Genomic DNA, 14,836 nt, shown 5'->3' with positions numbered 1-14,836 from the left:
AGGCAAATTTGTGTGGATCATTGTATTCTACTTTTAAAACCTCTCTCCAACCATATGCATTTTAAAACAAACGGTTACAAACGCTTTTCAAAGACCAACTCGTCCCATCCAAGGCACCGTGTTCCTTTAAGTTTGAAAAAGCATTTGAAGACATTTTACAACAATGTATCAACATACTTTTAAATACAATAGTGCCCTGGGTCCAATTTCATAGAGTTGCTTTTAAAGCAGAAAATATTGATTAACACATTTTCAGCTAACAATGCTTAAATGAGGCACCATTGTATTCTAACATGTCTTTGTTTAGCAAGAAAACCAGACGGCCAGATTAAATGTTCACCCTGAATTTACTTTAACGTCATTCATTTTCGCATGCCCTTTCGTGTGCATACATTTATAAGCATAGAATGGAAAATCGTTTAATAAGCACAAAATTGGTCGTTAAGCAGCTCTATGAAATTAGAGCCCTGGATTCAAATCCCTGCACTACACTGCTTAGCAAGACAGCTGATTCTGATCATGACTCATGTCGCCCGTTACATCCGTCGTTGTGATCTCATAGAACTGAGCTACAGGTACGGAGGTCATAGCCACATTGGATTGCTGGATGACGTGATCCTCGAGTGTGCACTCGTCTTGATTCAGATTGTCCTCTGGATGATCGATGTCTTGTGAGTCGTGAATGATCTGATACTGTTTGACGATCTGTGAGACTACCCTCGAGTCATCATCACCTGTCGAATGTGAGAAATCAGAGTCGTCTTGAACTTGTGCCATCTCTTCCTGGCTTGTTTGAATAATGTGAGTGACGTGTATGCTGTTCATGATACCAGCTTGGGCTTGGAGTGACTCCTGATCTTGGAGTAGCGCCTGATGATGGTCCTCTTGCGCTTCTTGCAGGAGCTGTGTCTCTCTCAGATGTTCGGAGTTGATCTGTATGCTGATCTGTTTACTCGGGGTGATACATGTATCTTCAACCTGAATACTATTTAAGACATGAATGTCAATCGGTTCGTCCTCGGACGCTAGTCCTCCCTCCGGGGCAGAGAGACGTCTAGAGTAGAGAAAGTGCTTTTCTTTCAAATGTCTCGTCAGTCCATGATTGTGCTTGTATGACTTTCCACAGTGACCACACTGATACAACTTTGCAGTGAAGTGCTTACGGTAGTGCATTTTCAACTCGTTCTTCCGTTTACCTGCCCAATCGCATTGATCACATTTATACCTCATCTGTTCTCGAGAGGTGTGCACAAGCCGATGTCCATAGAGGGACACTCTCGATTTAGCAACAAAGTCGCATTCAGCACACGGGTATTTATGGTCCTGATGAGTCTCCATGTGGATTTTAAGAACTGTTTCTGTTTTTAATGACTTCCCACAGATCTCGCAAATGAATGGCCGATCATCACTGTGAGTGTTCTCATGCCGTTTTATATAAAACTTGCTTTTGGTCTTGAATTCGCATTGAGAGCATTTAAAGTACTCTAAGCTTTCTTTGCCATTATGTTTCGTGTTTACATGGTTCTTCAGACTTGATTTCCATTGAGTCTTAAAGTTGCACTGAGTACAGGCGAGGAAGATACTCTTGTGTTTCTGTACATGCCTATAGAGGGATGTGGATGTCTTGTACGTCTTTGAACATTTGTGACACTTGTGGCTGCGAATCAAACTGTGCGTGGACATGTGCTCTAACAGCACCTTTCTATTCTTGCATACTATCTTGCAATCTGTACATTGAAACGTGTGCGCCCTTGTTGGTGATTTCTTCCGGTTATGTAAGTGAGAACATCTGAAGCGTTGGTGCGACTGGACACCTTTCAGAGATGTAAACGTCTTGCTGCACAGGTCGCACGGGAATCTCCTCTCCTGACGCTGTCCATGTATGCGATTGTGTATTTTAAGCCCGATCAGTGACGGTGATTGATAATCGCACTGGTCGCACTTCAATTTCTCTCCACCCGTGATATCTGTCATGTCTGTTCGTTTGGTCTGTGGTCTGCAATTGTTGAATTGTCTGTGTCTCTTTAAGCCACGATGACTCCCAAAGCGACGGAAACACAGGGGACACTTTGGCTTTTTCATCGCAAAGTGATGAACATTCCTCAAATGTATCTGAAGGCTATACTCCCTTGAGGTGTGGAAGTCGCACTTATCACACTGAAACTGCAGTTTCGGTTCTACATCTTTCGGTTCTACATCTTCCGTTTCTGGAGCTTCTGGTTCTACATCTTCCGGGTCGGCATGTTCATAGTCTGACGTCTCCTCTTCTCCTTGTTTCACATCTTCATTCTTCCTCTTAGACAATCTACTCACAACGTAATCCTTGAAAACCTTAGGTTTACGATTTCCCCTGAGCCCAGGTCTGGTTGGCCTCTCCCTCGACAAGTCTGTGAGGTCTTTCAAACAGGCAGACTCGGTCAATTCATGTCCTACATCTCTCTTCAACTGAGAGGTTTGGCCGTCACCCTCTGGAGATAACTGTCTTTCCTTCTTCGGACGGCCAGGCTTCTTCTTCCTCTTTCCAACCTCTTGCTTCCCTTTTCCATTTTCAGGAGTGTTAATAGATTTTTCCCCAGCTTCAGCAGATTGTTCAGGGCTTTTGGTCACATTAGTTTCACATATTCTATCAAAGGTTTCTGTTCCATCAATATGGCTGTCTGATGATCTCTCCACAGAAGAATGTTGGACCAAAATGGCAACCCTCTGAATGGACAAGCAATATCAAAAGTAACAACCATCATTTTATAATTTGTTTTCTTCATAATTAATGTTTTTTTTTTTTAATCTTTGATCAAGCCTGACTGCATAGAAAAAAAAAAAAAATCATGTTTTATCGCAGGAAAAAAACAAACAATTGCATTTGCTTTTATTTCATTTTTTGGGAAAACTACACATCTCGAACCCTTGACCTCCAAATGAACGTACTGGTGCCAACTGAGCCTGAAGTACTATGCACTCGAACCCTTTAAGGTGATCCCATTGTACATGATGCACATGTACAAGCCACTCTCAGCTGCTATGGACAAGCAAATTTATACAATATTGACCCATTTCACCTGACGTCATCATCAGAAAAATCTTGAATGGGCCAAATTTTTGGGCAATTTCACTGTGCGTTTTCATATATAACTCTATGCCGTGTGTTATGCAGTGAAGTGTGCATTTTAGGGGAAGCGGCGTTAATACATGTAAACCTAACTGCCCACCAACATGGTGAGCGTGGCATCAGTTGCCGTGTGTTACGCGCTTGCAAGGGGTCAATAGAGGAAAATAGACACAAAGGTCGAAACCTGAAAGAAAACAAAATTGTTTGCTGAGGATAACACAAAAAAAGTGACTTCCATTGTGGTCATCTTATTCCTAGTCAATGCACTTTGATAACGGTGTGCAAGTGTAAAGTGATTTCCTTTGTGGTCATCTTATTCCTAGTCAATGCACTTTGATAACGGTGTGCAAGTGTAAAGTGATTTCCTTGAAACTTAAAGGCACTGGACACATTTGGTAGCTGTCAGCATTCTCCCTTAGTGTATCCCAACATACGCATGAAAAAGGAAATCTGTTAAACTTTGTGCCCTTTTTGTCATCCAAATTGCAAAAAATATGAAAGAAAAAACACCCTTGTTGCATAACATTTGTGTGCTTTCAGTAGACTAAATTGATAAGAAATTACTTCTTTCTCAAAAACTACATCACTTCACAGAGAGTCGTTTTCTCCGATGTTTTACACTATCAACCGCTCTCCATTGCTCGTTACCAAGTAAGTTTTTATGCTTCAAGCTATACTTTGAGTAATTACCAAAATGTTTCCAGTTCTTTAAAGGCTCTTGACACTTTTGGTATACATGTACTCAAAACAATTGTTAGCATACAAACTTACTTGGTAATGACGTTAGAGGTAACTTAACTTTTGAGAAAGAAGTAATTTTCCACTAAAATATTTGGATTTGATTTCAAGACCTCGGAATTAGATTTTGTGGTCCCGAAATCCAGCATCTGAAACCACACAACGTCGTGTGACAAGGATGTTTTTTCTTCCAATATTATCTGGCAACTTCGATGACCAATTGATTTCAAATTGTCACAGGTTTGTTATTTTAAACAGAAATTGAGATACACCGATAGAGAAGATTGGTCTTTGACAATTACCAAAGGGTTTGAGTGTCTTAAGTAATTATTTTTGCCTACCTGGTTTGGCGATTGATCAGGTATTCTAAGCTGATCATCGGTCAGTTCTCTCTCCACCATTTCCTCTAAGTCTTCCTGGTTGACTGGGTTGGATTGGCTCCCTTTATCCACCAAAGACACATTGTTTACGTCAGTTAGGATCTGCCACTCTGCCAGATGTTTCTCCTTTTAAAGGAACATCAAAGAATTGGTAAGAAAAAAAAAAGTCTAAGATCACAGACTTACATAATACATACATGGTCTAATGGTGATAGTAAGTAGAAAACTTCCCTCAAAAAAAAATAAACTATTTGATAAGAAATATTGGATGAGAAATAAATAAAAGCCAATTTCCCGTTTGAAGTTTTCGCTCAGTGAGCGTTCACTTTTATTCAATTTTCTTTTAATTGATGTCATGCAAATGTGAACTGTTTTTTCACTATTTTCTTGTCACCCAGATGGCTGATTGATCTCAAAGTTCCACAGGTTTGTCAGTTTATGTATAGAATGGCTTACATAAAGTTCTTACAAATACAGCAACAGTACAAATAGTGCAATAAGATTGCTACATGAGAATTTCAACACACCTTTAGATGACCAGTGACCGTCACCTTCTGTGTGGAGTTAAAGCTACTGCAGAATCTACACTGGTAGACCTCAATGAGAAACACTGACAGGCATTGCTTAGCAAGACTCCACTCTGCATCCTCAGGGAGAATATCTGGAGTGTCTTCATCATCTTGGTCATCCTTCAAGACAAGGATATGAACATGATAAACAACTTGCATAACACCAGGGCCCGATTTCATCAAGCCTGTAAGCACAAAAACTTGCTTAGAACAAACAACTTTGTTCAGCAAAAATTTGTTACCAGCCGGCCACAAACAGTTAGAGTAACCATTGCTGCGACTGGTACCCCGTTCATTTTATTGCTTAGCCAAGACATTTTGCTAAGCAGAATCTGCTCAACAACTTTACGAAATTGGGTCTTGAAACTTGATGAAACTTGACGTAGAATGGTCCCCTAAAAACAGGGACTGGTAGGATGGATATATTGAATACACTACTTACCGTGCGATTTCCATCTCACAGCTCTGCTGAACCTATAAGTGCTGGAAAAAGGCGTGCTAACCTTCCAGCAGTTATGGTAAGCAAATAAATACAGAAAAAATTCCAATCCTCAGTAACTGCAAGCTGGTCACATCCTTGCTGCTTACCATTAAGCAGCTCTCTGGTCAGAGTTCAAATATTTTTAAATGCTTAAAGGCAGTGGACAGTTTTGGTAATTACTCAAAATAATTATCATCATAATTATAACCATCATAATTACAAGTAATGGGTAGAGGTTGATAGTATAAAACATTGTGAGAAACAGGTCCCTCTGTAGTGACATAGTTTTCGAGAAAGAAGTATTTTTCAACAAATTTGATTTTGAGACCTCAAGTTTAGAATTTTAGGTCTCGAAATCAAGGATCTGAAGGGCACACAACTCTGTTTGACAAGTTACCAATAGTGTCCACTGTCTTTAAAAGCATTGGGCCAGAGCAGAGATCCCACAACAAATCCTGTCCTGAAGTCTTCTGATCATTAAATCCACATACTTTGTACTAAACTTTTGTTTTGTGGTGTTTTGCAAAAACTCAAACATTTTCTTTTCTGGAGAAAAGGTCTGATGAGAGCATACAGATAGAAAGGGCAGACTTATCAAAACCAGCACACACCATTCGAGTTGTTTGCTTTCTTACAGCGTATAATATACATGTAATTGCCTAGACTTGTAGACAAGTCACTAAAGGAACACGCTGCCTTGGATTGGTCGAGTTGGTCTTTAAAAAGCGTTTGTAACCGTTTGTTATTAAATTCATATGGGTAGAAAGATGTTGTAAAAGTACATTGTGTAGCATACAATGATCCACACAAACATGCCTCGATATTGCACGGTTTTCTTTTTACCTCGTCGACTAATACGGTCGGCCATTTATGGGAGTCAAATTGTTGACTCCCATTAATGGCCACCCGTGTTAGTTCGCACAGTATAGGGAAACCTTGCAATTTCGAGGCAAATTTGTGTGGATCATTGTATTCTACTTTTAAAACATCTTTCCAACCAAATGCATTTTATAACAAACAGTTACAAACGCTTGTTTTTAGACCAACTCGTCCGATCCAAGGCAACATGTTCCTTTAAATGTCTGTGGCAGTGATAGCGTTCCATCTCTCTCCACGATAGATTCTTGCGTGACTGCTGGCTTTGCGAGACTACTGCTCCAGTTAATTGGGGAGTAGTCAGCAGCCAGTAGCTTCGCGCACCACCACCACCACGACATGGCTATCTCACCCCGAAAGACCATTAACGACTTGCCCAAAAGTCTAACAAAGGCGTTCAAAATGCGAGATAGCGTACCTGGTAATTATGAATCAGTTTGGATTCCATTTCCTTTTCGTTCAGTTTGCTTAATTCCTCTTGCCTCAGGTACTGCAGGTTCCGTCCCTGTATCAGTGCAATGGTTTGGGAGGTTAGCGCCAACTCATACCCAATGCATTGCTATGGCCCTGTTAACAAAAATAAATAACTGTTTGTAACATTAAAAATGTGTTGATACTTGACAGTATTAAAACAGAAACCTAAATGAACACGAACAATGCAATTAAACAACTCCTTCAACAACTCTTTTTTTTTTCCGGAACTTTGTAAATAGCGGTCTTACTAGTAAAACCCTAATGAAAAGGAGTAGGCCTACAGCACCCCAGTAACTTGGTCTAACGTCAAGCGTATTTCTCGGGTTAGCAGGAACTAACAGCTTTTGCGCTTGCCTACTCCACTTTCCTATTTACTAGGCATTCTACGCTTAACAGTTCAGTCACACAGCACAGCCAGCTAGCGCAGAAATTTGGCGCTTGGGAGTTTTGGGACGTAAGCGGAGAACGGTGATCATAATCTTGGAAGTGGGCGGTAAGCAGAGCCATGAAATTGGGCTCAGGCAAATTTCATAGAGCTGTTAAGCAGAAAACTAGCATGCATGAAATTTCTTCCTTATTTGTCTTTTTTGACTCTTGATAAAAACAGGATACCAAGTTTCCATTTGTTACATATTGCTTGTTAATGTTACCTTCTGGTATTCAGATGCTGCATTTGTTATCCTGAAAATCACATGGTAATCATGTTTTCTTAATTAATTAACAACGAAGAAATGTCATGCTAACGCCTAAGAAAGACCTCTTTTAAAAGACCTCTCTTGAAACTGGGCCCAGCCCCAGGTCATCACTGACTGAATGACTGACATGAATTATATCAGTAATATGACACAACGACAATGCCCATGTCTACATCCATACAGTGACGACTGACAAATGACATGATTGACACTGTGGTCTGCGTGGACTGATCGAAATCAAGACCAAATGCATGGATGGATGCAATAATCATGATTAATATTATTATTATTAATAATGATATGCGCGAGTAAACATGCCATTCCATGACCATTGGCATTGCCAATCCCATGTATTTTTAAATTAAACAACCTATCCTCAAAAACTCATTTATAATGTTCATTTCACCATGGAGGATATTCCTCCACGATTTCACTGACTAGAGCTAGAATTAGTTGCATTATATTTTTTATTATTACATGTATTGTCAGAAACTCTGTACCTTCTCGCATGCTTCTCGTTCTTAGAAGTCACAGTCAAACAACGCTCATCAGTTTGTGTTCAACACGCTGATTAGTATCCGAAGTAATAATCACGGCTACTAAAGTTCACCCAGTCCTCCGTCTTCAATCGGCTTCATTGGCCGTCAAAAACCTCTCATGTGTTTTTTCTCTACGCAAAAAAAAAAAAAAAATTAACAAACACAAAAGGCGAAACGTACGGAGCCTCTAAAGTACGGAACCCCTAAAGGGACACAAACAAAAGGTAATTTAAAAAGAAGTACACAGAAAGTAAATCATAATATAAATGAAAATTTTGACATCTGATTTTAGAAGCTAATTGTTTGATTGTCTCAAATTGTTATTTCGCTTTGTGTAAAGCTGTTATTCAAACTGAAATAGAAATTGTGTTTGTTCAACTAGCTATTGGATCTGAAAAATGGCTATGCGGGTCATATTACAGGCCGCCTTCTTTAGATAGCACCAGTATCGATGGTAGAGAATGTGTTAAAGACAGTGGACACTATTGGTAATTGTCAAAGAGCAGTCTTCTCACCTGGTGTATCTCAACATATATGCATAAAATAACAAACCTGTGAAAATTTGAGCTTGATTGGTCGTCGGAGTTGCGAGATAACTATGGAAGAAAAAAAACACCCTTGTCACACGAATTTGTGTGCTTTTAGATGCTTGATTTCGAGACCTCAAGTTTAGATGCACATGTTGAGGTACACCAACTGTCTTTGACAATTACCAATAGTGTCCACTGCCTTTAAGCCATCTTGATCGGGACTCATTCGCCGGTGTCACGTGTCTAATTCGTAGGCCCTTTTCTGTAAACGACGGGTTTGAGGGCTCCAGTTTTCACGAATTGTTAAAATATGGCTCGTTGGGTTGATCTGACTCACAGTTTTTTCTTTTGAGCCGGCAAAGACAACTGAAGTTCAGATGTCACTTAAATGTTTATTTTTGTTTTGAAAGACTGACTGGTTGAATAGGGCTTTTATTTACAGGGGTGCACCCATTGTATGATAGGCATGATTTTGTTGTTTACTTACCATGTCTCAGAGGTTACGGTATATTAATGTACAAACATCCGGGACCTGTTTCTTTACATCCAGGACCTGTTTCTTTACATGGATGGGGATGGATACAGAATTTTTTTAACAGAACTTAAAGGAACACGTTGCCTTGGATCGGACGAGTTGGTCTATAAAAAGCGTCTGTAACCGTTTTTTATAAAATGCAAACGGTTGGAAAGATATTTTAAAAGTAGAATACAATGATCCACACAAGGTTGCCTTGAAATTGCGTGGTTTTCCTTTTTCTGTGCGAACTAACACGGTCGGCCATTTATGAGTCAAAAATTTGACTCCCATAAATGGCCGACCGTGTTAGTGGACGAGCTAAAAAGGAAAACCGTGCAAGTTCGAGGCATGTTTATGTGGATCATTGTATTCTACTTTTACAACATCTTTTTACCCATATGCAGTTTATAAAAAACGGTTACAAACGCTTTTTATAGACCAACTCGACCGATCTTAGGCAACGTGTTCCTTTAATACACGAAGTTTTTTTATTACCATGTCTCAGAGGTTAGTATATTTATGTACCCAACCTCCATGCAGGACCTGTTTCTTCTGTATCTGTGTCTGTAATGTTGAGCCGGCAAAAAAATGTCTAAAGTCACTTCACACCAGCTGTGCGCATTGTGTGGATGAAATGGCTTAATTTTTGAAGTGCTTAGCGAGAGTGTCTTTGAAGATATCTAACGAGTTGCTGGAAATCACACTACTGGGTAAGGCGTTCCAGTCCTTGATGGTGGCCGGAAAAAAAACTGTTGCCGTAGATTTTGGTTGAGTGACGAAGTTGATGAAATTGGTGATTGTGTTTTCTGGAGGGACGAGTGGAATGTTGAGCAAAGTCTTGAAGAGGGATTTCAACTAAGTTATTAATAGGAATTTAATTTATTTGAGTTTATAACGATAAGGACATTAATTTACTGGGGTGCACCCTTATACAAATAAAGGTTTATCCCGGCTCAACAGTAGTCTTGGCCCAAGACGATTGTGCTAGATTCTGTATAGTATACTACGCGCGGTTGAATCGCCAAAGCGCGCCCGTCACGGTATGATTTAGTTATGTGGACGGCTCGAAATCTAGACTACACTCTGCAAGCTAGCAGAGTGTAGTCTAGATTTCGAGCCGTCCACGTAACTAAATCATACCGTGGCGGGCGCGCTTTGGTGATTCAACCGCGCATAGTACACTATCCAGAATCAAGCACCATCGTCTTGGGCCAAGACTAGCTCAACAGTGGCTGGAGGATAGGCCGTTGCATTATATTATAAATACTGCACGGACTGGGCTAAGTTTAGTAATTGCTTCCAACATTTACTTCGGATACGATTTATTTACCGTGCGATACTGCGGACAGAGCGGTGTACAGGATATTATTGATACATCGCGCGTTATTTAAATACACAAAAGCTGTGTTGTTAGGAGGCGGTCGACAGACTAGTAAGGCGCACACTTGCATGAACTGCGTTCGTTATAGTTGTCGTCGTACGTCTAGGTTTCAGACTGTCATCTGCTGTGTAAAAACGAGGATTGAAACGAAAAGTTAAAAAGGTAAATTCAAGCTTTAATTATTATCATATTCTTTTAAGGTGTTAAATTAGATTATGTATGATTGTTAAATAGGATTGGCGGCTGTGAAATGGGAGATTGGTCTTCAAACTTAGTCACATTGTTTTGTGCATTGCAAATGCAACATGATGATCATAAACATAACAACATGGGATCCTGCAAGTGCAACATGTGCAAATTAAACTCCCCAGGCAGTCCACACAACTAACACAGGACATGCTCTCTGCTCATGCTCTGTCATTGTCTGTGCTCTCTGGCAGTGCAACAGTTACACTGCAGTGCTGATGTGTGTGTGTAGTCATGTGGATTGCTTTGCTCTTTTTTTTGGGGGGGGGGGGGGGGGGCTGAAAAAAATGTGGGGGGAGGGTCATGGTGAATGCGGGGGGGGGGGCATCATCCTCTTTTTTAGAATATTATACAAATTAAATAATAAAAGTAATTACTAATATTTTTGAAACTTCAGTTGTTATTATATATTATATAAAACAACAGTAAAAAATAGTAAAAAATCAGTATTGTTGTAATTTACATGAAATAATGATTGATAAACCTACTTTACTTTATTCTTTAAATTGAATGCCAACATCTTGGCCCTGCATGTTGTCGCCAGGCATGCTCAGTCTCACCACACATCACAGCACCGGCGCCCGGCGGGATGTGTCAAGGGGGGCCGGGGGGGGGGGTGTTTAAGGAGATCAGGGACATTCACATTGTATCACGCAGGTGTGCACTATCTATACATACCTGTCCTGTGTGCTGTCTTGAAACTTTTTTAGTGAATGGCAAAGAAAGTTTTGAACAATTTCCAGATCTGGTTGCCACGTTTTCTTTCCTGAAATGAAAAAGTAAGATTCTATGTAAATGTAGGTTGTGCTCTTTGAAAAAGACGATTTGTAGCTCTTTGAAGAACAAAGCAAACTAACTTTTTATTTTTTTACTGTAATGATGTGTTCTAATGTCTAAGCTTGATTTAAAATGATAAATGCAAAGAATCTAAATGTACATACAGCTCTCACTACTTTGAGGGCCAGGACATTTTCATCCCTGTTTGTCAATCGTCAGGCATACATGTATGTACTTGGATATTCAACACAACATGTAGTCCTAATGTAGCTCAGCTTTGCTGTTTCTCATTTGCACCTGTGTGGAGAGAAGTGATCATGGTATCGTTCCTTGTTCAAGAGGGACATTGAAGTGATATGACCGGGATTCAAACCCACACTCAGCAGGGTAAGCCCTGACTTTTTAAATGATTAGAAAGCTCAGGCTTTTCATTACACTGGTCCCTTTTTTTTTCTTTTTTTCTTTTTTTCTTTTTTTATGCAAGTCGCCTGACACACAAGGCCTGAAGGCCACTTCAAGGTGTGGGCTACAATTGTTTTTTTTTCCAGAGGCCATTGCAACCTACTCCTAGGGCTGAACCAGGGTACCCCTTTCACAGTCCATACGAATGTAGGCTTGGGTATCTTCAATTCGAAGCCTAGCCGGTAGAGCAGAAAGCTTACATTGAGCTAGAAGGCCAGTCCACTTGGAGGAAACTTTGACTGTTTCTCAGGTGTTTTAATCTACAGACTTTGGCCAGCAAACCACATTCTTGAACCTTCTGGTTTTGAACTTGAGTCTGATGCACTAGAGACTGATTTGGCATGTTGGCCACAGCACACCACAATTCATATCCTCCATATGGTTGTGTAAGTTGCCCATTTGCATTAAAGCAAGCCACCGACCTTTGGCACTTTGTCATAGCTGTATTTACCGAAAAAGTATGACCCAACACGAAATAACCATCCGTGAAAGCGATCAATGTTGTCACCTTACACCCCGACATGCTTTCACTGAACTCATAAGATCAAAATATTGGAAAACTCATTTCTCTAAAACTATAGGGCCCTTGTCACACTGTTCAGACAAAAATGTTTCAAGAAAAACGTTTGCTTTCACCTTTGGCAATCTTTATACATGTACATGTACTGTACATATGTGAATCTCAGTGTGAGTTCTTTTTCAAATCTACTATATGTTCATGTTTGGTATCGTACATTGTAGCCAAGTGTTCTAGGGCTGCAGTTCATGTTTGGTATCGTACATTGTAGCCAAGTGTTCTAGGGCTGCAGTTCATGTTTGGTATCGTACATTGTAGCCATGTGGTCTAGGGCTGCAGTTCATGTTTGGTATCGTACGTTGTAGCCATGTGGTCTAGGGCTGCAGTTCATGTTTGGTATCGTACATTGTAGCCATGTGGTCTAGGGCTGCAGTTCATGTTTGGTATCGTACATTGTAGCCATGTGGTCTAGGGCTGTAGGCCTGGAATACACACAGGCCACGGAGGCCATGGCCCGTTGCCCAGCTTGGCCCAATTTTACAGAGCTGCTAAGCACTAAAAATTTGCTTAGCATGAAATTTCTTCCTTGAAAAAAAAACAGTTTTACCAACCAATTTTCCATATGATTTTCAGGATAAGCAAACAAAAGCTGAACACCAGTGACAGTCAATATCCATCAAATGGAAATCTTGTTGGTAATCTTGTTTTTATTAAGGAAGAAATTTCATGCTAAGCAAATTTTCGTGCTTAGCAGCTCTATGAAATTGGGCCCTGGTCTTGGCCTTGTTACCCTTCCAAAGTTTCCCATTGACTTTCAGATTTTGCAACGCAGTGCTCTTTGCAAAATGAAAATGGCTTTGCCCGTTTCAACATATTCAAAGATAAATTTCCAGGCCTGCATGGGGAGGAGGCTGTGGACTCGAGTTCTGTAATTTACAGAATTTGGGTTCCAATCCTGGCCAGGGCCTAATTTCATAGAGCTGCTAAGGACAACAATTTGCTTAGCATGAAATTTCTTTCTTGGTAAAAACAGGATTACTAACCAAATTTTCGTTTGTTGCGTATTGCTTGTTACTGGTATTCAGCTGACATTGTTGGATTATCCTGAAAATCATGTGGACATTTGGTTGGTAAATCCTGTTTTTATCAAGGGAGAAATTTCATGCTAAGTAAATTTTTGTGCTTACTGTACATAGCAGCTCTACGAAATTGGGCCCAGGGGTCGATTTCACAAAGAGTTAGATCCTATGAGATATACAAATTGCATGGATAGTCCTAAGTAAGGACAAGCCAGTCCTAACTCGAGATAAGACTAGTCCTAACTCTTTGTGAAATCCACCCCTGGTCAGTTGCGACATGTCCGTTTTAGCAAGGCACTTTATCATTGCTCTCCTCTACCTAGAAGTACAAATGGGAATCGGTGAGAGCTGGAGAGTAACCTGTAATGAGCATCCTGTCCAGGGGGATTATAAATATTCTCAGTTATAAATGCGAAGGAAACCGGATAAAACACCAGCCTGATGAGTCGCACAGACTTTACTTAAACGTACGTGTACAATGTTTAAAGCACAATGCACACTGCACAAAAGTGACAGCATTTAAAATACGTATTTTTTAATGGTTTTAGCATTGACATTGCCCTTCCCTCGTTTACTTTCGTGTCCTGGGGATCGTATCCTGTGGCAAAGATGAGCTGTGATTATCTAGGACTAACCCAGGATATGTCGGAAAGACCCAGACTTCCTCTTCTAATCTGTTTCTTGATGACTTTATAGTCTTCTCCCCAAGTTTATATGACAGGAAAAAACATTTTGGGAAAATAACCTTGAAACACATGTGTCAGTCGAGTGACACTGTTGATGCTATATAAGCTCTGAAGGTGTTGAATGTTGTTCTGTTGTTAAAATATGAGTTGCTTCGTGTGCGACTCGCATACATTCCTGATCTAAGCCTGAGATTTAATAAAAAACTACTCAAAATAAATGAGGTTGGAACTGGTTCAATTTATAACCTGTTAATTAAAGTACAAGTTTCCAAATGTTCGTTTTTTGTTTGTTATTTTATTATATATGGAAACGAACTAATCCAAACATTATTCGTGACTGTTACACCTTTTACACACAAGACCTTTTACACACAAGATGTAAATGTAGTGAAACATTTCCGCATTTAAGTTCAGTGTGTGGGGGAGGGGTAGGGGAGAGGGTGGCAGAAGTGAGGCTCCGTACTTATTTTATGCTTTTTGAGAAGAAAAACTGTCAAAATTTTGGCACCAAGAACAATACGTTTTGTCCATCTTCAGACCATTTTGTATTACTTCAAATTTCAACTCAACCAGTTTTGGTAGGCTTTTGAAACATATTGTTGGTTTTACCCATACACCTATGTGTGTTGGCAGTAGCAGAGTATAGGGCCTATTAAAGGCATAGTCATGGTTTTGACATCACCTTGGGCCTATAATTTTAACTGTGCCCCTCATAGCAGTCATTATCTTCAAGTACGCGCTAATCCTCCAATCAGATTCGCAGAATGGAGTGGTGATAAAAAC

At 40.1% G+C, this 14,836-nt stretch overlaps 2 protein-coding genes across 2 annotated transcripts in view; one reads left to right on the top strand and one right to left on the bottom strand.

Annotated features, from left to right (window-relative positions):
• Nucleotides 1-45: 45 nt before the first annotated feature.
• On the bottom strand, nt 46-7,864 carry LOC139951756 (uncharacterized). Its single transcript, XM_071950833.1, has 5 exons — nt 7,820-7,864; nt 6,569-6,717; nt 4,752-4,913; nt 4,186-4,350; nt 46-2,703 (listed from the first exon to the last, which is right to left on the bottom strand). Exons 2-5 carry the CDS (start codon nt 6,596-6,598, stop codon nt 496-498), a joined length of 2,565 nt encoding a protein of 854 aa, XP_071806934.1. The 5' UTR covers nt 6,599-6,717; nt 7,820-7,864; the 3' UTR covers nt 46-495.
• A 2,391-nt stretch (nt 7,865-10,255) lies between these two features.
• The window catches only part of LOC139954192 (uncharacterized), a 54,971-nt gene continuing 50,390 nt past the window's right edge, over nt 10,256-14,836 (top strand). The window contains exon 1 of the mRNA XM_071953900.1: nt 10,256-10,448. The gene's annotated coding sequence lies outside the window, so the exon portion shown is untranslated. The remainder of the gene's footprint in view (nt 10,449-14,836) is intronic.

The sequence above is a fragment of the Asterias amurensis genome, chromosome 2 (assembly GCF_032118995.1).
Source record: "Asterias amurensis chromosome 2, ASM3211899v1".
Classification (NCBI taxonomy): Eukaryota; Metazoa; Echinodermata; class Asteroidea; order Forcipulatida; family Asteriidae; genus Asterias; species Asterias amurensis.
Note: the sequence above shows the minus strand (reverse complement) of the source record. Positions and strands in the feature narration are given on the sequence as shown.